This window comes from Scyliorhinus torazame, chromosome 9 (assembly GCF_047496885.1).
Source record: "Scyliorhinus torazame isolate Kashiwa2021f chromosome 9, sScyTor2.1, whole genome shotgun sequence".
NCBI classification, from domain to species: Eukaryota; Metazoa; Chordata; class Chondrichthyes; order Carcharhiniformes; family Scyliorhinidae; genus Scyliorhinus; species Scyliorhinus torazame.
Window position 1 is genome coordinate 170,035,995 of NC_092715.1, and position 26,479 is coordinate 170,062,473.

General features: G+C 48.8%; 1 protein-coding gene across 1 annotated transcript in view; it reads right to left on the reverse strand.

Moving 5' to 3' along the window:
- shc3 (SHC (Src homology 2 domain containing) transforming protein 3) overlaps window positions 1-26,063 on the reverse strand; it is a 442,272-nt gene extending 416,209 nt beyond the window's left edge. The window contains exon 1 of the mRNA XM_072516775.1: window positions 25,296-26,063. Coding sequence (XP_072372876.1) covers window positions 25,296-25,841 — 546 coding nt within the window. The 5' untranslated portion in view covers window positions 25,842-26,063. The remainder of the gene's footprint in view (window positions 1-25,295) is intronic.
- Between the last annotated feature and the right edge of the window lie 416 nt (window positions 26,064-26,479).

Genomic DNA, 26,479 nt, shown 5'->3' on the forward strand with positions numbered 1-26,479 from the left:
GCATACGTCCACAGCGACAGGGGGTCCTCTTTCATGAGTGACGAGCTGCGCCAGTTCCTGCTCAGCAAGGGCATAGCCTCAAGCAGGACGACCAGCTACAACCCCCGGGGGAACGGGCAAGTAGAAAGGGAGAACGGCACGGTCTGGAAGGCCGTCCTACTGGCCCTACGGTCCAGGGACCTCCCAGTTTCACGGTGGCAGGAGGTCCTCCCGGACGCTCTCCATTCCATCCGGTCGTTATTATGTACGAGCACTAATCAAATGCCTCATGAGCGTCTCCTTGTCTTCCCTAGGAGGTCCTCCTCTGGAACATCGCTGCCGACCTGGCTGGCGGCCCCAGGACCCATCCTGCTCCGAAAGCATGTGCGGGCACATAAGGCGGACCCGTTGGTCGAAAGGGTTCACCTCCTCCACGCGAACCCCCAGTACGCCTACGTGGAGTACCCCGACGGCCGACAGGACACAGTCTCCCTGCGGGATCTGGCGCCCGCCGGCAACACGCACACCCCCCCGACACCATCAACCCAACCCCCCCCTTCCTGCCACCGCCGCACCCCGCGACCGCCCCCTTCCCAGGAGGATCGGTTCCCCTCCCCTCAGCACCGACCAAGAATCAAGCCCGAGCTGAAACCGTACGGCTCCTGGAGGCGACAACACTGGTACAAGCACCACCACCACCGCCGGGGCCGAGGCGATCGACACGGACGACCAGACCGCCCGACCGACTCGTGGCGTCGATGTAAAACAAATATGGACTGTTCACAAGAACATTTTGCTTTTCTTCCTATACCCTCTGTAAATAGTTGCAACAGGACGAAATTGTCCAATACTGTATTGCCATGTGAATGTTTTTTCCTCCCAGGACCAGCCCTGTAAACCCTTACCACCATACGAAGCATCACCCCGCCGGGTTCATTTTTGACAAGGGGTGAATGTGGTAGTATGTATTGGGGGTCATGTGGGACTGGAAGCCCTAATGTCATTGGCTGACAGATCCCGGGTCCTGGTTGGCCGTTGACCTCAAGCTCCGCCCTGAAGGCGGAGCATAAGAAGCCGGAGTCTTCCCCCGCAGGCCAGTTTACTATCGAGCTGCGGGGGAACAGACATGCTTAATAAAGCCTCATCGACTTCACTCTATTCGTCTCACGGAGTCTTTGTGCGCTACAGGAAGGTAACTTAGTGTCAGCTCCTCTCCAAGGTAATGTGGCTTTCAGTTTGTATTACCATGAGCTATATGAGTCAGAGCCTCCTCCAAACACTTCAGGTATGCAGAGTTTTCTAGATGGTCTACACATCCCGACCATTGAGGAAGGCAGGAGAAAGAGTAAGCGGAGGAGGCGAGTGCCCTGGTAATAATAATGATTATTATTATTGTTATGTGAGAGTACCTTTAAAGAAATGGGGGGTTTATAAAATAGCTGTACTGGATGTACCTTTAAGAAATGGGTGTTTATTAGAGAGCTGCAATGATGTCAGAGAGTGGGTGGAGCTGGGCTGTCTGTCTGCTTTACTTTCGATTTAGGCTGTTTGCTACAGGGTGTGGTTAGTTTAGTTTTGAGAGTTGGATAGCTGCAGGCAAAGCAAGGAGCTGCATAAGGATTCTCTCTGCAAACTAAGGACTGTCTCCAAATCAATTGGGTGATTTAAAAGTGCTGACTGCTCTCAATGGTGAATTTAAACCTGATCTTTGTGTTAAAAAGGGTCTTTTGTCTTCCGGATGTAGTTTGGAAATTTATTTAGGGTTATCTAATGAATACTGTATTTTTGGGGGATTTATTGGTGTTGATAGTTAAGATGTTTACTGTGGGTTTATAAAGTGTTAACTGGTTTCATAAATAAACATTGTTTTAATTTAAAAGTACTGTAAAGCTCTGTTGCACCACATCTGTAGAGTGGGCCATGTGCTCCCCATTCCACAATCTAATAAAAGTCGTTGGTCAGGTGAACTCCATGATACACTTTGTGGTTCTCTAAACCCTGGCCCATAACATTATCATAATCTTTATTGTCACAAGTAGGCTTACATTAACACTGCAATGAAGTTACTGTGAAAATCCCCCAGTCGGCATACTCTGTCGCCTGTTTGGGTACAGTGAAGCATGTAATTCAGGACGTGGGGGAGGAAATCAGAATTCCGGAGGAAACCCACACAGACACGGGGGGAATGTGTAGGTGGCAGCGTCAAAGACATCGGCCGAGGTACGGAAGCAAGGAGAGATGTTGATAGGTCAGGAGCTGCGGAGGGTGGTGGAGTCTAACAAAGGGCTCAGAGCCAAGGTGGAGGACCTGAAGAACAAGTCAAGGCAGCAAAATCTACAGACTGTGGGCCTGCCTGAGGGTTGTGGAGGGCCCAAGGCTGACCGGGTTCTTAGTGAAGGTATTGGCTGAGCTGTTGGGGAAGGGGAAGAACTCTCCCGATATGAGCTGGACAGGGCACATCGGTCGCACAGGCTAAAGCCAAAAGCAAATGAGCCACCAAGGGCAGTTATAAGTTGCTTTCTTAAGTTTCATGTTAAGGAGAAGGTCCTGAGTTGGGTGAAGCAAAGTCATGCGGTGAGGTGAGGGGAAGGCGTTGGTAATCAAATACACCAAGATTTGACAGTGGAACTGACAAGAAGTCAGGAGGCCTTCGGACGGGTGAAGGCGGTACTGTACAGCAACGGCATGAGGTTTGGAGTGGTCTATCCTGCGAAGTTGAAAGTGATGCACATCTCAAGGGATTTCTACTTCAAAATGGTAGAGGGGGCGGAGACGTTCGTGAAGACCGAATGAGAGATGGAACTGGAATTGGGACTTGGATTGAGGGGATGGGGACTGTGCTTTACCCTTGTTTATCTGTTTCTTGTTTTGTATTTGATGGTGGGGATTTATGGGTTGTGGGTTGGTTAAACGGGGGAGTGTAGTTTACCTTTGCTTATAGTCGTTACATGTATATTGGGCTCTGGGTGTATGGCTGATTTCTGGAGGCGGGGTTTGGCACTGGTTTTGTTTGTGTTTCTAGGACTGGGTTTTGGAGGAGGGGATTAGGAGGAGGGTGGCTTGAGCAGGGGCCTCCGCACTTACAAGCGAAGGTTGGCTAGTGAACGGGAGTGTGGCACCGGGAGGGGCCGCAGTCGTTGGAACCTGGTCAAACAGGATTTGATGGGCCTGGGAGGTGTGAAAGGTGGGAGGATTGGATCGATAGGGAGGGTGGCACAGAGGTTAGCACTGGTGCTTCACAGCTCTAGGGTCCCAGGTTCGACTCCCGGCTTGGGTCACTGGCTGTGCGGAGTCTGCACGTTCTCCCCATGTGTGCGTGGATTTCCTCAAGGTGCTCCGGTTTCCTCCCACAGTCCAAAGATGTGCAGGTTAGGTGGACTGGTCATGCTAAATTGCCCTTAGTGTCCAAAAAAAAAGGTTAGGTGGGGTTACAGGGATAGGGTGGAAGTGTGGGCTTAAGTAGGGTGCTCTTTCCAGGGGCCGGTGCAGACTGGATGGGCCAAATGGCCTCCTTCTGCACTGTAAATTCTGTGATACTGGGAGAGGTACTTGCAAGAGGAAGGGGATGGGGTATGCTGGGTGGGGGGAGAGGGGAAGGGTCCGACGGCAACAAAAGGATGGGACAGGTCAGGCCTGAGGGGCAAGGCCTGGTGCTATGATGATGACAGCTAGAAGGGGTGAGGGGGGTGAGAAAGCGCCGGTCAGAATAGTGACGTGGAGCGTGAAGAGATCAAGGGTTTTTATACATATGAAGAGCTTAAAAGCCGATGTGGAGACCCATTTGAGGGTGAAGGATCAGGAGCGGCTTAGGAAGGGTGGGGTGAGTCAGGTGTTTCATTCGGGGTTCGATAGTAGGGCTGGGGGGGAAGCGGTATTGGTGGGAAAGAGGGTGAGGTTTCAGATGGAGAAGGTGGTGGCAGACCAGGGGGCCAGGTACATGATAATGATGGAGGTGTTAGAGGGGAGGTTGGTGGCACTGGCGAGCATATACGGCCCCAACCGGGATGATGAGGTGTTTGTGAAGAGGGTGCTGGGTGCCATCCCGGATTTGGGCGCCCATTAGCTGATAGTCGGGAGGGAGGGGGGGGGGGGGTGGGATTGGAACATGGCGCAGGAACCGAACGTGGACAGGTCTCAGCGGCTCGCTGGCCCAATCTGGGGGGGGGGGGGGGGGGGGGGGAGTGAAGGCGCTGGCTGGGCCTATGAGGGAGATGGGAGGAGTGGACCTGTGAAGGTTCTTACATCCAAGGGAACTGGAGTATTTGGTTTTCTTTCCGGTACACGAGGTGTATTCGAGAATTGACGTTTCCGTGGTGAGACAAGCGCTATTGGCTGCGGTTAGGAGGTTGGAGTACTCAGCAATCGTGATTTTGGATCATGCTCCGCATTGGATTGATGTGGATTTGGAGAAGGGGGTATCCCAGAGGCCAGGGTGGAGAATGATTGTGGGGTTGTGTGGTGGTATGTATTAGGGGTAATACGGTACACCATGATGCCGAGGAGCTATTGGAGGACTGATGCTGGGTCCTGATTGGATCTGCCGCCTACTGGGCTCCACCCAGATAGGCGGAGTATAAGAACTCGGTTTCTCCCAGCAGCTGCATTCTGTAACTGAGCTGCTGGGGAACAAGTCTGCTCAATAAAGCCTCGACTGAAGTTCTCTACGTCTCGCCTCGTGTGTTATCGATGGTGCTACAATTTATTGAGCAGGCTTAAAATGGAATATGGAGCTCCAGATCGCCCCGGAGTGCCTGCGAATCGGCCCCCAAGCAGCTAACGCAACATCGGCGTTTAAGCACTGGCTGGCGTGCTTTGAGGGATACCTCCGAACGGCCCCCGGCAGACCAACAGAAGACCAGAAGATGCAGGTCCTGCATTCCAGGGTGAGTCCCGAAATCTACTCACTCATCGAGGACGCGGAAGATTTCCCAGCGGCGATCACCTTGCTGAAAGAGAACTACATTCGGCCCGTCAACCAGGTCTATGCACGCTATCAGCTCGCGACGAGACGACAAATCCCCGGGGAATCGCTAGACAAATTCTACAATGCTCTAACGATCCTGGGAAGAAACTGCAACTACCCAGCGGTAACGGCGAATGAACACACGGAGCTCCTTATCAGAGACGCGTATGTAGCAGGTTTGGCATCATCGCAAATTCGCCAGAGACATTTAGAGAAAGACTCTCTCGGACTCACAGAGGCACGGGCCCTTGCAGCCTCCCTCGACGTGGCCTCCCAAAATGCCCGCGCCAATGCCCCCTAACACACTACAGCCCCTTGGGCTCCGTGGACCCCCGCCTCGACTGACCCCCCGGCACCCCCAACCCCCCTGCAAGCATGCGCGGCCAGAATCCCAGACCATCCGGGGGGGCCCCGCTGCTATTTTTGCGGGGAGCCGAAACACCCCCGCCAGCGCTGCCCGGCCCGCTCGGCCACCTGTAAAATCTGCGGCAAAAAGGGGCACTATGCAGCGGTGTGCCAGTCCCGTGGGGTCGCCGCTATCTCCAGGGAAGAAATTGGACCACGGACTCAACCCCCCCCCAGCGTGCGGCCAACGGGCGCTGCCATTTTGGACCTCGGACACCACGAGGGGGGGACGGGCGCCGCCATCTTCCTATCCGCGGGCCGCGTGCGATCCATGGGAGTGGCCATTTTGTCCACCCCCGACCACGTGCGATCCATGGACGCCACCATCTTGGCTGATAGGCAAGGACCCCAGCGTGGACGGCTCCATGCTGCCTGAAGACAACGACCAGAGGCACCAACCACGTTTGGCATCGGTGACCCTGGACCAGTCGCGGCACCGGACGCTCCAGACAACAACGACGAAGGTGCTGGTGAGCTGGCACGAGACGCCGTGTTTGATCGATTCGCGGAGCACGGAGAGTTTTATTCATCCGGACACGGTAAGACGCTGTTCCCTTGTAATTCGTCCAAGCACCCAAAACATTTTCCTGGCGGCACGGTCCCACTTCGTTGAAATCAAAGGGTTCTGCATCGCAAACCTAACGGTGCAGGGGAGAGAGTTCAAAAATTACCGTCTGTATGTCCTCCCCCACCTCTGCGCTCCCAACCTCCTGGGGTTGGATTTCCAATGCAACCTCCAGAGCTTAACATTCAAATTTGGCAGCCCTATACCCCCACTGACTATCTGCTGCCTCGTGACCCGCAAGGTTGAACTGCCTTCCTTGTTTGCGAACCTCACCCCGGATTGCAAACCCGTCGCCACTAGGAGCAGACGATACAGCGCCCAGGATCGAACGTTTATCCGGTCTGAAGTCCAGCGGCTGCTGAAGGAAGGCATAATCCAGGCCAGCAATAGTCCCTGGAGAGCCCAGGTGGTAGTTGTAAAGACCGGGGAGAAGCAGAGGATGGTCGTCTTCCCTGCATATCTGACATGGTCAATCGGATTGCACAGTACAAGGTCTTCTCCACCGTGGACCTTAAGTCCGCCTACCACCAGCTCCCCATTCGCCCCGGTGACCGCAAGTACACTGCCTTCGAAGCAGACGAGCGGCTATACCACTTTTTAAGGGTTCCATTTGGCGTCACGAACGGAGTCTCGGTCTTCCAACGGGAGATGGACCAAATGGTTGACGAGCACGGTTTACGGGCCACGTTCCCGTTCCTCGACAACGTCACCATCTGCGGCCACGACCAGCAGGACCACGACGCCAACCTCCGAAAATTCCTCCAGACCGCTAACGCCCTCAACCTCACCTACAACGAGGAAAAATGCGTGTTTAGCACCGTCCGTCTAGCCATCCTGGGCTACGTAGTGCGTAATGGAGTAATAGGCCCCGACCCTGAACGCATGCGCCCCCTCATGGAGTTCCCTCTCCCCCACTGTGCCAAAGCCCTGAAACGCTGCCTGGGCTTCTTTTCTTATTACGCCCAGTGGGTTCCCCAATACGCAGACAAGGCCTGCCCACTAATCCAGTCCACTACTTTTCCCCTGTCGACAGAGGCCCGCCAGGCCTTCAGCCGCATCAAAGCGGATATCGCAAAGGCCACGATGCGCGCCATCGACGAGTCCCTCCCCTTCCAGGTCGAGAGCGACGCATCCGACGTAGCTCTGGCGGCCACTCTCAACCAAGCGGGCAGACCCATGGCCTTTTTCTCCAGGACCCTCGACGCTTCAGAAATTCGCCACTCCTCAGTAGAAAAGGAGGCCCAAGCCATAGTGGAAGCTGTGCAACATTGGAGGCAGTACCTGGCCGGTAGGAATTCACTCTCCTCACTGACCAACGGTCGGTAGCCTTCATGTTCGATAATGCACAGCGGGGCAAGATAAAAAACAACAAGATCCTACGGTGGAGGATCGAACTCTCCACCTACAACTATGAGATCTTGTACCGTCCCGGAAAGCTGAATGAGCCGTCCGATGCCCTATCTCGCGGCACATGTGCCAACGCACAAGTGGACCGTGTCCAAGCCCTTCACGAGGACCTCTGCCACCCGGGGGTCACTCGCTTCTACCACTTCATAAAGGCCCGCAACCTCCTGTACTCCGTCGAGGACGTCCGAACAGTCACCAGGAACTGCCAAATCTGCGCAGAATGCAAACCGCATTTTTTCAGGCCAGATAGAGCGCACCTGATAAAGGCTTCCCGTCCCTTTGAACACCTCAGTTTGGATTTCAAAGGCCCCCTTCCCTCCACCGATCGCAACACGTACTTTCTTAATGTCGTTGACGAATACTCCCGTTTCCCTTTCGCCATCCCCTGCCCCGACAGGACCGCGGCCACGGTCATTAAAGCCCACTGCACCATCTTTACCCTGTTCGGTTTCCCCGCCTACATCCATAGCGATAGGGGGTCATCCTTCATGAGTGACGAGCTGCGTCAATTCCTGCTCAGCAAGGGCATAGCCTCAAGCAGGACGACCAGCTACAACCCCCGGGGGAACGGGCAGGTAGAGAGGGAGAACGGAACGGTCTGGAAGACCGTCCTACTGGCCCTACGGTCTAGGAGTCTCCCAACTTCCCGCTGGCAGGAAGTCCTCCCGGATGCCCTTCACTCTATCCGGTCCCTGCTGTGCACCACCACTAACCAAACGCCTCACGAGCGCCTCCTTGTCTTCCCTAGGAAGTCCGCCTCTGGAACATCACTTCCAACCTGGCTGGCAGCCCCGGGACCCATCCTGCTCCGGAAACATGTGCGGGCGCACAAATCAGACCCGCTGGTGGAAAAGGTACATCTACTCCACGCAAACCCGCAGTACGCCTACGTGGCGTACCCAGACGGCCGACAGGACACGGTCTCTCTGCGGGACCTGCCGCCCGCCGGAGCTCCCCACACCCCCCCAACACCAATTACCACCCCCTCACTCCCGCCGGTGTACCCCACAGCCACCCCTTTCCCGGGGGGAGCGGTTCTCCTCCCAGGCCCGCCCAGGAGTAAGGAAACAGGGATGGACAGCGCGATGCTCCCAGAGTCGACCGGACCCGAGCCAGCACCACCACCACCACCATCCTGGCTGAGACGATCGGAAAGGGCGACCAGGGCACCATCTCGACTCATCAAATCGGTTTAAGATGTAAATAATTCAGTGGCCCAGTAAAGCGGCATTGTTGTAAATAGTTAATGCTGCGAATCGGGTTAAGATGTAAATCATTCAGTGGCCCAGTAAAAGCGGCATGGTTGTATATAGTTAAATGGTTAAGGCACCAACCCTGTAAACCCCTACCACCATACCACCCACCACCCCGCTGGGTTCTATTTAACAAGGGGTGAATGTGGTGATATGTATTAGGGGTAATACGGTACACCATGATGCCGAGGTGCTATTGGAGGACTGATGCTGGGTCCTGATTGGATCTGCCGCCTACTGGGCTCCACCCAGATAGACGGGGTATAAGAACCCGGTTTCTCCCAGCAGCTGCATTCTGTAACTGAGCTGCTGGGGAACAAGTCTGCTCAATAAAGCCTCGATTGAAGTTCTCTACGTCTCGCCTCGTGTGTGATCGATGGTGCTACAGGTTGTTACTGAACCGCAGCTTCTGTGGCAAGATAGGGAAGATGATCGAGGAGTATGTGGGGTTTAGTTGCACGGGTGAGGTCTCGCAGTCAGTGGTTTGGGAGGCTCTGAAGGTGATAGTGAGGTTGGAGGTGATCTCATTCAAGACTAAGGTGGATAGAGTGGAGAGGGAGGAATGCCAAAGACTGACAGAGGAGATTTTGGAGGTGGATAGGAGATATGCGAGGGTCTTGGACCCCGGACTCCTGGCAAAGAGGAAGGAGTTGCAGGCGAGTTTCAACCTATTGTCACGGCGAAAGCATCAGCTGAGAGTGGCTATTTTCAAGTATGGGGAGAAGGTAGGAACTATGTTGGCCGGTCAGCTCTGGAGGGATTCCGCTGTGAGGGAGATAATTCGGGTACAGGATAGGTCGGGGAAGTTGGTGGTGGCTCCAGAGAAGATTAATAAAGTATTTGAGGAATTTTATTGGGCCCTGTATAGGTCAGAGCCACCAGAGGAGCAGTGGGAGATGAGTGAATTTCTGGATGGGTTGGAGTACGCGAAGCTGGGATTGGAGGATAGGGCAGGGTTGGAGGAGCCAGTGGGGGGAGCAGGAGGAGAAGGAGGCATGCAGGCAGGGAAGGCAGCGGGGCCCGATGGGTTCCCAGTTGAATTTTATAAAAAAATTTAAAGACGTGCTGGCATTGTTGATGGTGGGAATGTTTGAGGATGAGATGGGTAGGGGTGTCTTTCCACAAACAATGGGGCAGGCTTCTATCTCCTTCCTGTTAAAGAAGGACAAGGAACCGATGGAGCGTTGTGTAGGCCCATATCTCTGCTGAATGTAGATGCCAAGATACTGGCAAAGGTGTTAGCATTAAGGTTGGAAGGATGTCTCCCGAAGATGATTGGGGAGAACCACAGGGTTTGTGAAGGGAAGGCAGTTGTTCTCGAATGTGAGGAGCGTGCTGCTGTGGTCCTTTCTCCGGCGGAGGGAAGGGAGACAGAGGTGGTGGTGGCGCTGGATGCAGAGAAGACATTTGATCGGGTAGAGTGGGTTATTTAATGTCAGTACTGGAGAGATTTGGAATTGGGCTGCCGTTTATGGCGTGGGTGTGGCTGCTACATAAGGAACTGGTGGCGAGATTACACACTAACAGCATGAATTCAGGGTATTTGGCACTGCACCGGGGCAGGAGGCAGGGATGTCCTATATCGTCCCTCAAGATTGCATTGGCTCTAGAGCTCTTGACCATTGCGTTAAGGATCTTGGAGTTGTGAAAGAGGATAGTGAGTGGCGAGGGGGCGGGGAGGAGGGGCGGGGGGCATAGGGTGTTGCTATATGCCGATGATCTGCTGCTGTGTATTTTGGAACCAGGTGCGTCAGTGGGGAGTATAATGGAGCTGCTCCAGAGATTCCGGAGTTTCTCGGAGTATAAACTGAATCTAGGGAAAAACAAGTATTTTATGGTCTTGCCGGGAGTGGGAACAGGGTGGAGGGGCTGTAATTCCACTTGGCAGCAACCCACTTTAGTTATTTGGAGGTGCATGTGGCCCGGGACAGGGCAAGGCTATGGAGGTTTCTCGGGGGTCTTGCAATTGGATATGGAGCCCAGCTTCCTAAAAGCCATATTTGAGGTGTCGGACCGGCCTGAATTGCAGGCGGGTGCGGGGCAGATGTTTTAGCCTTCGCTTCACTGATCGCTCGTAGGCGGGTCTTGTTGAGGTGGAAGTCAGCTTCTCCTCCCTGTGCCTCAGCGTGGTGGGGGAATCTACTGGAATTTCTGACCCTGGAGAAGGTGAAATTCGAGCTGAAGGGATGAAGGAAGAGTTCTATAATTGTTGGGGTTTGTTTATCATGCACTTTCGGGAGTTGGTTACCCTTGACTGTTGAGAGGGGGGGGCAGGAGTTTTTGTTTATTTGATAGTTTTGGCGGTTGTTTTTGCATTGTGAAAATGTTGAAAATATGTCAAATAAAAATACTTTAAAAAAAACCTTGGTGGGTTGTGGAAAAAAGCTTTTGGAAACAGTAATTCAGGGCAAAATAAAGTCACTTGTGCAAATGTGGGTGTGATGAATGATATCTGTATACATATGTACCTTTAATGTGTAGGCCCCTTTAAGACTGGGTTTGGAACCCTGGGGACTCCGCCCCCAGGAAAGGTTACGTTCAGTAGGCAGTGAGCACACTTCTCGGCAGCTGTCTGGTTTTCTGGTAATTAAAGCCTTTGTATTATCAAACTCCTCTCCTGAGTCGTAATTGAGGGTATCTCAATTTAATAACCAGACTACATCATGATGGACAGCGGTCTAAAGCCGGAGAAGCTCAATTTGGACGCTCGGTCGCCGGAAGCCACTGAAATTTATAAATACTGGCTCCGGTGCTTTGAGGCCTATCTGAATTCCTCAGAGACTGAAGTTGACGTCCTCGCAAGCTGAGCTTACTACATGCCCGGGTGGGCCACCGACTATCACTATCCTCCGTGATCGAGAAAGCTACGACGTACGAAACGGCGGTCGAAATCCTACAGAAGCGCTTCGTAAAGCCGATAAACGAGGTACACGCCATACATTTGCTCTCGACCTGCCGCCAGCACTCTGGGGAAAAGCTAGATGAATACTTGGAGAGGCTCACCACGCTCGCCAGGAACTGCGACCATAAAGAGGTGACGGCAGAAGTCCACATGAACTTACATATTCGCGATGCTTTCATGTCCGGTATCCGATCCACGTACATCCGGCAGCGGCTCCTAGAAGACGGAGCGAAGGACCTCCAAGGCACGGTAACGCTCGCCTTTTCCCTGGAAGCAGCCCACCATAATCTCCGCACATACTCCGTAGACCTTACAAACCCCTCTCGATCCCCTCCAGACTCAGCCACGCTACAGGCCTGCGCCGCGCGGTGACCCGCTCACACCGGGGGCGCCCAATGCTATTTCTGTGGGCAAGGCCAGCACTCACGCTGTTGCCCAGCCCGCTCCGCTATCTGCGGTGAATGTGGAAAGAGGGGGCACTTCACGAAGGTGTGCTTGGCTGGGCCCAGAGGCCAGAAACAAAAGTCTCATCGGGCCCAGAAATTGAACTCCCGGGACCACAGGTCCCGCAACGCGGTCGCGCGGCGGCCAGACACGCCTACTTCCGATGCGTCATCGGCCTCGTGCGAGTCATGGGGCCATCTTGGCGGCGGCCATCTTCAAAACCCAAAACATGCGACCGACGGCGGCAGCCATTTTGCGAGTCCGATTCAACCGAGGACTCTGACTGCCCGCGACTAGGAGCGATCACAAAGAACAAACAAAGAACAAAGAAATGTACAGCACAGGAACAGGCCCTTCGGCCCCCCAAGCCCGTGCCGACCATGCTGCCCAACTAAACTACAATCTTCTACACTTCCTGGGTCCGTGTCCCTCTATTCCCATCCTATTCATGTATTTGTCAAGATGCCCCTTAAATGTCACTATCGTCCCTGCTTCCACCACCTCCTCCGGTAGCGAGTTCCAGGCACCCACTACCCTCTGTGTAAAAAACTTGCCTCGTACATCTACTCTAAACCTTGCCCCTCTCACCTCAAACCTATGCCCCCTGGTAATTGACGCCTCTACCCCGGAGAAAAGCCTCTGACTATCCACTCTGTCTATGCCCCTCATAATTTTGTAGACCTCTATCAGGTCGCCCCTCAACATCCTTCGTTCCAGTGAGAACAAACCGAGTTTATTCAACCGCTCCTCATAGCTAAAGCCCTCCATACCAGGCAACATCCTGGTAAATCTCTTCTGCATCCTCTCTAAAGCCTCCACATCCTTCTGGTAGTGTGGCGACCAGAATTGAATACTATACTCCAAGTGTGGCCTAACTAAGGTTCTATACAGCTGCAACATGACTTGCCAATTCTTATACTCAATGCCCCGGCCAATGAAGGCAAGCATGCCGTATGCCTTCTTGACTACCTTCTCCACCTGTGTTGCCCCTTTCAGTGACCTGTGGACCTGTACTCTTAGATCTCTTTGACTTTCAATACTCTTGAGGGTTCTACCATTCACTGTATATCCCCTACCTGCATTAGACCTTCCAAAATGCATTACCTCACATTTGTCCGGATTAAACTCCATCTGCCATCTCTCCGCTCGATCAATCTCGGCCGCAGCACCTGCGAAACTCAATGATGCAGGTTCAAATCAACGGCCGCGACACCCTCTGCCTTTTTGACTCCGAGAGCACGGAGAGTTTTATCCATCCAGACACGGTAAGACGCTGCTCCCTGCGCACCTATCCCGCCTCCCAAACTATCGCCCTCGCTTCTGGGTCTCATTCGCTTTAAATCACGGGGTATTGTGTCGCGAACCTCGCTATCCAAGGTGCCAAATATTCCTGTTTTAAACTTTATGTCCTCCCTCACCTCTGCGCCTCCCTGCTGCTCGGTCTGGACTTTCAGTGCAGCCACCGAAGCCTGACCCTGAAGTTCGGCGGACCCCTGCCCCCGCTCACGGTATGTAGCCTGGCGACACTCAAAGTTGCACCACCCCCCCTCTTCGCGAACCTCACCCCCGACTGTATATCCGTCGCCACCAGGAGTCGGCAGTACAGTGCCCAAGACATGACTTTCATCAAGTCAAAGGTTCAGCGGCTACTAAAAGAAGGGGTCATAGAGGCTAGCAACAGCCCTTGGAGGGCACAAGTACTGATAGTCCGCTCCGGGGAAAAACAACATATGGTGGTGGACTATAGCCAGAACATAAACCGCTTTACGCAACTCGATGCGTACCCACTTCCCCGCATTGCAGAAATGGTGAACCAAATCGTCCAGTATCCAGTATTCTCCACGGTCAACCTAAAATCAGCCTATCATCAACTCCCTATCCGCCCAGAGGACCACCCCTATGCAGCCTTCGAAGCAGCCGGTCGGCTCTTCCACTTCCTCAGGATTTTCGGGGTCACAAACGGAGTCTCAGTTTTCCAAAGGGCAATGAATCAAATGGTGGACCAGTACGGATTATGGGCTACATACCTGTACTTGGACAACGTCACCATCTGCGGCCATGACCAGCAGGACCATGACGAAAACCTGAGGAAGTTCCTCCAGACCGCCCGGGCCCTCAATCTGACATACAATAAAGGGAAATGGGTGTTCCACGCAACCCGGCTAGCCATCCTCGGCTACGTCGTGGAAAACGGGGTCCTAGGGCCAGACCCCGACCGCATGCGCCCCTTAAGGAACTTCCCCTCCCCCGTAGCCTCAAGGCACTCAAACGGTGCATGGGGCTCTTTTCCTATTATGCCCAGTGTGTCCCCAGATATGCGGACAAAGCCCGTCCACTCATTAAGACCACAGTTGTTCCCCTGACGGCTGAGGCCCAGTCGGCCTTCAGTCGTATTACGGCCAATATCATCAAGGGCGCCATGCACGCGGTGGACGAAACCATTCCCTTCCAAGTAGAAAGCGACGCATCAGACGTCGCCCTGGCTGCTACCCTCAACCAGGCAGGCAGGCCAGTAGCGTTCTTCTCCCGAACCCTCACCGTCTCGGAAATTCGACACTCTGCAGTCGAGAAGGAGGCACAAGCCATGGTGGAGGCTGTGCGGCACTGGAGGCACTACCTAGCCGGTAGGAGGTTCGCCCTCGTCACTGACCAATGGTCGGTCGCCTTTATGTTCGATAGTGCACAACGGGGCAAAATAAAGAATGATAAAATTCTGAGGTGGAGGATCGAACTCTCCACCTACACGTACGATATTACATATCGTCCGGGGAAGCTCAACGAGTCCCCAGATGCCCTGTCCCGCGGCACATACGCCAATGTGCAGAAAGACCGTCTGCGAGCCATCCACGATGACCTCTGCCACCCAAGGGTCACCCGGCTTGCCCATTTCATCAAGTCTCGCAACCTACCTTACTGCACCGAGGAGGTCAAGGCCATTACCAAGGCTTGCCAGATCTGTGCGGAGTGCAAACTGCACTTCTATCGACCAGACAAGGCTCGCCTGGTAAAGGCCTCTGGGCACTTTGAGCGACTAAGCGTGGACTTCAAAGGGCCCCTCCCATCCACCAACCGCAACACCTGCTTCCTCACTGTTATCGACAAATTCTTCCCATTCGCTGTTCCCTGCCTCGATATGACCTTGGCCTCCGTAATCAAGGCACTGCACAGCATCTTCACCCTGTTTGGTTTCCCCGCTTATATCCACAGCGAGCGGGGTACATCGTTCATGAGCGATGAGCTGCGTCGATATCAGCTCAACAAGGGCATCGCTTCGAGCAGAACGACCAGCTATAACCCGATGGGGAAACGGGCAGGTGGAGAGGGAGAACGCAACAGTTTGGAAGGCTGTTCTTCTAGCCCTACGGTCAAGAAGTCTCCTAATCGCCCGCTGGCAGGAGGTCCTACCCGATGCCCTACACTCCATTAGGTCGCTCCTCCGTACGGCCACGAACGAGACCCCTCACAACTGTTTGTTTGTCTTCCCCAGGAAGTCCACCTCTGGGGTCTCGCTTCCACGTTGGCTAATGACTCCGGGACCAGTTCTACTCCGGAGGCACATGGGGAGCCATAAGACAGATCCACTGGTCGAGAGGGTCCAACTATTACACGCAAACCCTCAATACGCCAACGTCGAGCACCCCGACGGCAGGCAGGACACCGTTTCCGTGCGAGACCTGGCTCGCCCACCGATGCCCCCCCTTCCACCGACGCTCCCCTCCCCACACCGGCGGTCGACTCCGACAGTGCCCCCCCCCCCATAGTGCCCCCCACCCAGCCGGTGCCGGCACCAATCACCCTAGTCACCCCGGATACCCCCCCTGCTCCAACGCGGGCAAAGGCTCAGACAACTGTGCTCCTGGATATACCACCACCGAGGACGACCGTATCCGCCGCACCATCGCCGGAGCTGAGAAGGTCGACACGGGCAATCAGACCACCCAAAAAACTGAACTTGTAATTCCACTTCACCCCCGACAGACTATGCATTTTTTTTTTTAAACAGGGGGTGAATATGATGAATGATATCTGTATTCATATGTACCTTTAATGCGTAGGCCCCTTTAAGACCGGGTTTGGAACCCTGGGGACTCCGCCCCCAGGAAGCTGTATATAAGGTCACGTTCAGTAGGCAGCGTGCAGTGAGCACACTTCTCGGCAGCTGTCTGGTTTTCTGGTTATTAAAGCCTTTGTATTATTAAACCCCTCTCCTGAGTCGTAATTGAGGGTATCTCAGTGGGTTAATTAAGGAAAGCCAGCATAGATTTGCCAAGGGCAATCCCTGGTTAATTAACTTGCTTGAGTTTTTTGTTGAGGTTACGGAGGGGGTAATGAGGCTAATGCTGTTGATATGATGTACCTGGACTTCCAAAAGGCATTCGATAAAATGTTGCACAACAAACCTGTGAGCAGAATTAGAGCTCATGGAATAAACATGACAGTAGCAACATGGAACACAGATAGACCATTACAGTGCAGTACAGGTCCTTTGGCCCTCGATGTTGCGCCGACCTGTGAAACCACTCTAAAGCCCATCTACACTATTCCCTTATCGTCCATATGTCTATCCAATGACCATTTGAATGCCCTTAATGTTGGCGAGTCCACTACTGCAGCAGGCAGGGCATTCCACGCCCTTACTACTCTCTGAGTAAAAAACCTACCTCTGACATCTGTCCTATATCTATCTCCCCTCAATTTAAAGCTATGTCCCCTCGTGCTAGACATCACCATCCGAGGAAAAAGGCTCTCACTGTCCACCCTATCTAATCCTCTGTTTATCTTGTATGCCTCAATTAAGTCACCTCCTAACCTTCTTCTCTCTAATGAAAACAGCCTCATGTCCCTCAGCCTTCCCTCATAAGATCTTCCCTCCATACCAGGCAACATTCTGGTAAATCACCTCTGCACCCTTTCCAATGCTTCCACATCCTTCCTATAATGCGGCGACCAGAATTGCACGCAATACTCCAAATGCGGCCGCATCAGAGTTTTGTACAGCTGCAACATGACCTCATGGCTCCGAAACACAATCCCTCTACCAATAAAAGCTAACACACCGTACTCCTTTTTAACAACCCTCTCAACCTGGGTGGCAACCTTCAGGGATCTATGTACATGGAAACCGAGATCTCTCTGCTCATCCACACTGCCAAGAATCTTACCATTAGCCCAGTACTCTGCCTTCCAAAATGAATCACCTCACACTTTTCTGCATTAAACTCCATTTGCCACCTCTCAGCCCAGCTCTGCAGCTTATCTATGTCCCTCTGTAACCTGTAACATCCTTCCGCACTGTCAACAACTCCACAGACTTTAGTGTCATCTGTAAATTTACTCACCCATCCTTCTACGCCCTCCTCCAGGTCATTTATAAAAATGACAAACAGCAGTGGCCCCAAAACAGATCCTTGTGGTACACCACTAGTAACTGGACTCCAGTCTGAACATTTCCCATCAACCACCACCCTTTGTCTTCTTTCAGCTAGCCAATTTCTGATCCAAACTGCTAAATCACCCTAAATCCCATGCCTCCGTATTTTCTGCAATAGCCTACCATGGGGAACCTTATCAAACGCTTTACTGAAATCCATATACACCACATCAACTGCTTTACCCTCATCTACCTGTTTGGTCACCTTCTCAAAGAACTCAATAAGGTTTGTGAGGCACGACCTACCCTTCACAAAACCGTGTTGACTATCTCTAATCAAATTATTCCTTTCCAGATGATTATACATCCTATCTTTTATAAATCTTTCCAAGGCTTTGCCCACAACAGAAGTAAGGCTCACTGGTCTACAGTTACCGGGGTTGTCTCTACTCCCCTTCTTGAACAAGGGGACAGCATTTGCTATCCTCCAGTCTTCTGGCACTATTCCTGTAGACAAAGATAACTTAAAGATCAAAGCCAAAGGCTCAGCAATCTCCTCCCTAGCTTCCCAGAGAATCCTAGGGGACTTATCTATTTTCACCCTTTCCAGAATTGCTAACACCTCCTCCTTATGAACCTCAAGCCCTTCTAGTCCATGGGTACAAAATTGGCTGAGTGACAGAAAACAGTAGAAGTGAACAGCTGTTTTTCGGACTGGAGGAAGTTTCAGAGTGGAATTCCCCAAGGATTAGGACCCAATCTCTCCCTGATTCATAGGTTAAAACACTAGTTCAGCCTCAGCTTGAGTATTGTGTCCAGTTTTGGGCACCACACTTTAGGGAGGTTGTGAAGGCATTAGAGTAGTGCAGAAAAGATTCACAAGAATGGTTCCAGGAATTAAGAACTTCAGTTCAGTAGAAAGGCTGGAGAAGTTGGGACTTTGTTTCTTGCACAAGAGAAGGCCGAGAGGAGATTTGGCACAGATATTCAAAATCATGAGGGGTCTGGATAGTGTAGATAGGGAGAAATTGTTCCCATTAGTGGGAAGATTGAGAACCAGAATGCATAGGTGATTGACAAAAGAAGTAATGGCGACAGGAGGAAAAGAAATTCATGTAGCAAGTGTTAGGATCTGGAATGCACTGACAAGAGTCTGGTGGAGGAAAAATAATTTGGGGCATTCAAACGGGAATTGGAACAGTATCTGAAAAAGAAAATCTACAGCACTACGGGGAAAAGGCAGGGGAGTGGCATTAGGTGAATGGCTCCTATGATGCAATGATTTTGTTTCATGTACCATCTGCAAACTTGGAAATTATGCCCAGTTAAAGGCCATTACCATGGGCACGGTTCAGCGACCATATTGGGTCGACGGCAGAGCCGCACACAATGGGTGAATCCCGCAAGAACCCCAAATCTACATTGTCCGATCATGAGTCACCTGACTCGCTCCACCTGGCACAATCTGGATGACACATGAGCTCTTTGTGTAGTGCAGTGGTTATCATGTTCACCTAACATGCAAAAGGTTCCCGGTTCGAAACCGTGCAGGAATATTAAATATTCCCCATTTTGGGCAGCAGTGGTTATCACTGCTGCCTCACAGCACCATGTACCCGGGTTCAATTACAACATCAGGTAACTGTCTGTGTGGGGTTTGCATATTCTCTCTGTGTCTGCATGGTTTCCTCCGGGTGCTCTGGTTTCCTCTCACAGTCCAAAGATGTGCAGGTTAGGTGGATTTGCTGTGATCAATTGCCTCTTAAGAGTCCAAAGGTTAGGTGGGGTTATGGGGTTAAAGGGATACGGCGGAGGAGTAGGCTCAGGTAGGGTGCTCTTTCAGAGGGGCAGTGCAGACTTGATGGGCTGAATGGCACCATAGGGATTTTATGATTCTATACTTCTACACCCTTGCTGGCCGTGATCCAGATAACAATATGATGGCTCATTTAAATACCCGGACGCCGCTTTCATCCACAACAGTTGGCCATGCGATACCTCAACCGGGCACCGTTTAGCACAGGTATCCACAAACATGGATCAGGTGTGAAATGAAAATGAAAATGAAAATGAAAATCGCTTATTGTCACAAGTAGGCTTCAAATGAAGTTACTGTGAAAAGCCCCTAGTCGCCACATTCCGGCGCCTGTTCGGGGAGGCTGGTACGGGAATTGAACCGTGCTGCTGGCCTGCTTTGGTCTGCTTTAAAAGCCAGCTATTTAGCCCAGTGTGCTAAACCAGCCCCTCAGCCCAAGGTGATGGCACCTTGGGGGGTCTCAGCCTTTAGAGATCCCCGGGTGGTCGGAGACAGGGCAGAGCTGTACCCTGGCACTCCCCTGGCACCTTGGTCCAGCCACCCTGGCAGTGCTACTCAGGCACCCTGGCACTACTAGGGTGCTTGTTGGCACTGCATTGGTGCCAGAGGTACTGCCAGGGTGCTAGGCTGGTAATGCCAAGTTGTCACGTCGGCACTGCCAGGGGTCAGGCCATGGGGGGCCTTGCTCATGGGGGGGGGGGGGGGGGGAAGGTTCCAAGGGCGAAGAAAAGGTTGGGCGGGGGGAGGGGGGGGGGGTCCTGAAAGCGGAGGAGATCCTGATCTGGGAGGGTGTAGAGATCAGGGCTGCCATTCAGCTCGCCAGTGCAGGAAATCTGCTTGAGTGTGGACTCGACTGGGAGAAACTACACAAGGCCCAAGAATTCGGCAAAGTGCCGGTGAATAGCCAGGTGAATCTCAGTGCTGCAGCTGCCAAGAAAGACTCCTTCAAACACGCCCAAAACAGACTGAGATTTATTTTCGCTGTATCATGCCCTGTATATTTCAAAATAGCAGTTGCCCAAACAACAACCTCAGGGGAACACCAGTCAGGAAAACACTACTTTTCCCACTACTTTTTGCCTCTAATCCATAGTAACTTTCATACCCAAGTAACCACTGCCCCTTTAATACTATATGCTTTTATTATCCAAATAAGTTTGTTACGCCATTCTTTATCAAAGGCTTTTTGAATGCTCGTGTATACATCTACTTCACTACCCGAATCAACCCTCTCCGTTGTTTCAAGAAAGAACTTAATCAGGTCAGTTGAACATGATTTTCCAGTAATACTTCTGCTCTGGAAGTCCTTTTTTAACCCTCACTTACCAAAGTGAGTGAGAAGTCCATGTCCTTCCTTCTTGGATAAATTCCAGTATGTGACTTTTCAGTATATATAGTCCTCAGGAAAAATAATCAGTCTTAATCACCAGCATTAAAAACACTTTTAAGAGTAAGGGTAGGATGCTTGGCTTGTTTTTGCAAGAAAGCATCTAATTCAACCCACCCCCTGCACGAGCACCTCCATAACACCCCTCACTGAAATGTTGAAATGAAACCCGAGGTAAAGAATTATAATGTACAATAGAAAATGACTAAGGTTAGTAGGTTTATTCATATACAAATAAGATACATTTATCTTAGAAAATACAGTATTTATGTAATTTGAAGCATGGCATGTGGTTAATGCAGTATGCTTGAGAGAAACAGGTAACTTTAGGCCTATGGTTCCCTCAGCTTTCAGCCACCAGGGATTTACTCATATCATGTCTGCTTGTGTGTGGACAATTGATGATGATTGATTGCTATTACCAGTCAAGTACTCTATTATCATTGTACCATGCAACAATAGAATGGTAGAAGGCACACTAGTCGAGCCTAGTAATTCCTGTGTTCTTAATAGTTCCAAAAGTACCCAGACGTCAATGAAGAAGATCAAGCACGAACATCATTGACCACCAGAGATATTAATTGCACCGATCTTACCCAGCCAACATAGATGTAATTTCTGCAAGACATTCAACACACTTATCCTTCAGATCAACAGGGAAATCAAAACTGCACATCCCATTACAATTGCAAGGCAAGTAAAACGTATCCAGCAGACCACCAGGGAAATTAGGAGACGGTGCACATTAGGCTAGCATGGAGCTGGAACATGTTCATCTTACTAGAGCAAAATTGGTAATGGACATGCTTAAACGTATACTTGCTAGATTACCAGGATATTGTAATGTATATAACTCAAGAGGAGGTGATGACTCCAAAGCACTGAACAACCAAGGAACTCAAGTACACATACAAAACCAGAGTTTTTCTAAAAACTGCCAATTGCTTCCTGCAGCCATTATAACAAGAATCTTACATAATCAGCTACTAACAGTAGTCAGATTGAAATAATATGCCAGCATATCTGAGCAGATCAGACAAAAAAAGTAACTACAAATAGCATTGTACATCGACAGAACAGCAAAGTGACAGTAAACTCAACTCTGACTCAGATAAATTAATACTTAATTTACTTGGAAAAACATACAAAATACCAAACGGGTGATATAAGAGATGATTTTTGTATTTCAAAGTTTAAATCAGTTTGAAATGTTTTGTTTTTGCTTAATTATAATGTAACTGGTTATTAACTTTTAAACACATCAATTACAATTGATCTTCATTTGTCTTTACTTGTATATTTATAATTTAGTTATTTAAATAAATTCGGACTGATTTACCCATCTGGAATTGTCCTTCAGAATAAGTTGGTAAAACAGTTAGGACTACAGAATCTGACCTCTGTAGCAGTAAAACTATTTACTTAAATATCTCATAATATTAGTGAGGCATTGGGAATTTAATAAATGTATACCAGAGACGTTTAAAGTGCTAATCATGAAATTTGATCATCAGAGTTCTGCAAATGAAAAAAGTACTTACTCATTTTATTGATTTGCTGCATAAATTTGTAAGAACTGTTTCCACAAACCATTGTTTAGGACAACATAATTTGTAAAATGACACAGAATTACGGTTAAACTATTAAAAACATAAAACCACAGGACCAGACATGAGATTAAAGCTGCTCGTATTTATCCGTCACAGGTAAAAATGCAGTGTTGACACATGGAAAAGATGGGTCAGCTTTGCCCATCTTTCTTAATTAAAATTCTATCCAATAACCATTGAGTACTGTAAACAATATTAACCATACAGTTCACACCAACGGTAACTGCCGTGAACACCCTCTGTTCATTCCAATTAAGCTTCCCATGTTTTATTCAAAGTCCATTTTTTAGGAGACAAACTGAATGACAAATCTGGGATGCAAATAAATTAACTTAAAACATGAGAGATGATTATATAAAAACATAGTTAATTGCGGAATCATTTTAAATCTCACTAGTTTCTGCAGTAACCTTGTAAAGTTTATAAATTTTAAACCAAACACACACTGCAGTAGCAGAATTGCACTTTCATTCCTCTTCGCAACGTTTCTCCGAGCTGGTACTTATCATGCCTTCGAGTCAATTTTAACAGCATGCAAGTGCCTGTCTGATTTTATTTTGATAATTATGGAAAATATCATGAATGGCAAATAAACGTGTCCCTTTTTACTGTGAGGAATTTAGAAGTATAAACCGGTGCTGTGTATACTGCAACATGCCAATCTTTAGGGAGGGTCGGGGGGATGTGGAGAGGAATGTGAATGATCCACGTTGGTCTGATGATCCACATTTCTTCATTCATAAGATGCTACACCAGTATGATAGCTTGTCCATGCCACAGGCATAGGAAAAAGGGCACACATGAAGCCTTGTGGGATTGATACACAGTTAAAACAAATATGAAATCGGGCTTCTGCACCTGAAATATTCCTCCCTCAGTAGCAATGTGACCTATGATTCATAAAAGAAACAGAGCACTGAATTCTGAAAACAGAATAGTAGAGAAAAGCATATTTTTCAGTTTATTCTCGTTTCTTCTTTTCCAAAAGATGGCTCTTAGACCTCTATTTTCCAAATGTATTCCAATTTTTACATAGCAAATTTGCTGCAATTTAAAAATACAAAGCTGGATATGATGAGATCAAACGTTACAAGAAAATGATGGAGCGGCTTTTATTAATCTGTGTCAATAAAGGTTGTTTATTTCATTGGTGCGTGAAGTGAAGAGGGAACATGAGGCATTAATTAAAAAATGCTCCAAGCAAGAAACAGATTTGTTCGATATACAGCTATTAAGAATAGCAGTAATGTTTCATCGTTGTGCGTACATTGTATGTACATTCACTGCCTCTTTCACATGAACAGCAGCCGATAGCTTTTAAATGATAAAGGAATGAGAGCTGCTGTCACTGACTCCTCCACTTTTCCATGGTTCAAATTTAAGAATCTGGGAATTGGGAGTGGAGATGGGGGGGGCGGGTGGCGGATGAAGTCATTGTCCACACAAGAACATCTCAATTTGCAGTTAGTGCTTAAACATTTAATTCACAACAGCATAATTGTCAATGTTTAGTACATTCTTGTTCTTAAATGCTCTAATGTGGTCCAATAAAACGTAGTTAAAGCCACATTGTGACACTCATGTTCTTTCAGAGATATTGGAGTTTCAGATATTTCACAAATTGAAATGTGGGTTCAAAGTAGGTAGTCCTGGAATTGACCAAGCTATAATCAGGTTTATGGTATTTTTTAAAGAACTGAATGTTCTGCTCAACAGCGCAAAGGAGAGATTTAATTGTGTACAAGTGCGTTATCTAATTTCGGAACCACCATTTTGAACATAGGACTAGAAAGGAATGAGACAGATCTCCATCAGTTAATGGAAGGGCCTTTCTCCAAGTTTACAAATGGAGGATTTTCATACATTCGTGAAAGAGAAAAATGTAAGCACGTTGATAGTTTGTAGTGTCCTTGTCCGTTTTGGATAAGAATCTTCTTTGTCAAGTTAAGCTTATCTTATATAATTTGGTCACACATGGATATGTAAACAATAATATTTAAAGCTCCAGTAAAAATAATTTTCCCTCTAATTTAGTTCATATTTGTATTGCATATTCTTGAGGAGCTACAAAGTATATTTGTATGGTCAGTCCTAACAATATACACTCTTTTAAACTGTCACAAACATCTTGTGAGCCAGGTGCAAAAAACAATTGCTTCGCAATTGTATACATAATTCTTTTAAATTAGATATTGATTTATATCACTCTAATGAATGTTTTAAAGTCCTTTAAATACGTCAATTTTCAAGTTCCTCAAAGATGTTGTTATACTACCACCTTAAACAAGCAGGTTTCTGTAAATTTCCTACATAAGCTCATTTAATTCATGTGACTCTCAGCTAGTAACGGTATAGCCATTCCTATTACATCAACTTCTGGTTATAAGCAATTTTGTTTGTCGCACATATCACACATTACAGGATTCCATTACACAAAAAATATTTTGCATCTGCAATAATCCTCTTTATCTCCAATTACACTGGCAGTCACCCATTTCACCATGTGGCACTGAATCAGCTTTAGTTTGACCTTTCTTAGATAATTTTGTTGTTAATATTTCATTTCCTTCCTATTTGGTGGACAGTTAATTGATGTAACGATGTGCTAAATGTAAAATTGTTCAATACATAAATATAACATAAATATATAGACTGAACAAAATGCAGATTACAGCTTTTCTGTTAGCTAGAAACAAATGTACTGAACTAAGCATGCGTTCATAGCAACAAACGGCTTTTGAGTTAAATAAAAATAGATAAATCCTCAAGACTGAGAAAAAAAATCTTAAATGCTGAAGCATTCAGTAAGAATTTTAGTTCATTATAAACAGCGTCAAAAGGTATTTTACTTAATTCACCATTACACATTATATTGAAAGATTACATGGAAATATTGAATATTAGAATTAAAAAATAAAACCATCTTTTTCAAGGAAATTATATATAACCAGCAAGAATCCATGTAATATGTGTAGCAAACTAGGATGTGTGTAAAGAGAATTATTAACACATTTAGACATGTTTATTGAGGTTGGATCAACTGAATATGAGGTCTAATTTAATACATATTTCTTATGAGGGTCAGATTAAAGGATATAGTTTAAAGGGATAGGTTAATGGGCTGCATTCTAATATTTATGGATGATGTCATGGTTTTTACATAAGACAATTTTAAGAAACAAAAGCAACTAACCTTTACAACATATGTCACACCAGGACCCAGGATCTTCTCATTCGAGTGCAGCCACCCTCGTGAAGGTTTATTGACAAAACTGCCACTGTGATTCCAGTCCTCTCCACCCAGGTGAATGTCTTCTACCTTGGTTCTCTTGTCTGTGCTCATCTTGTTCACGTCCTGCTGGGAACACGGAGTGGTAGAGGCAGGGTTACATGTGTCTACGGCTGCTGTAACTGAGCTGGGAGTGCTTGAACTGCCTTGCAGTTTAGAAGCTGCAAGGTCTTTCACTGCAGAGGACAGATTTTTGATGCCCAACAGGCTGCCTGTGTTAGCAAATTTCAAATGGGACATCTTTTGGATGAAGGTACAGAGTGTGGTGGACCCATCTTCCTGGTCCTTGCGGAGCACCTCCGATGAGGTTGGATACGAAGGTGCATCAGATGTCGTTGTTGTCGTTGTAACAGTCGAGCCCTTGCTGTTCATTGATAAGTTGTGTATAAGCTCATCAAATGATGTCACTGAATCATTCCTAAAACGGTTATACTTTGTACGGTGAAGCATGCCCTTCTATCTGCTTTTCTGCATATGTACATCCAGATCTGACGCAAACTTAGAAAGCGTTTGTTCTACCATAGCAGATCTCTCACAGCACCAGAAGTAACTTGATAAACTCAGGCATATGAATACCCACAGAAATAAATGCGACCCTAAGTGCAGAATTAAGGGCCTGGCGTAGTAGACTTTGCTAAGACAGAGATCACCGTCCTGCTTAGAGCTGCCAAGCTGCTCGCAGCAAAAGCATGACTCACACAAATGAGAAGACCCTTTTCAACAAAAGGCTCACTGAACACTGCAAATCACTTCCTGTTGCAAAACCATCCACCCACTTACAGCACACTAGAACCAATCAATTTTCAAATTTCCCCTTCCCATTTTGATAGAAGGGCATTTTCACCCAAAGCCGAGGAATTTTCCTTTTCCAGAAAGTAAATAGTCCTAATAACCAAGAATTTTGGCTTCAGCACAATTATTTCTACTTATGTCTGTTCAGTGTATTAGACCATCCTATCATTCAAACCAGAAAGCCGTACAGATTTTACAGTGCTGCATACAGCTGTAATATACCCTTTCGAAAAAACCTGCATATGCCTACGTGGATGAGATAATATATTAAACCAAAGGAAGCATCTGAATTTAGC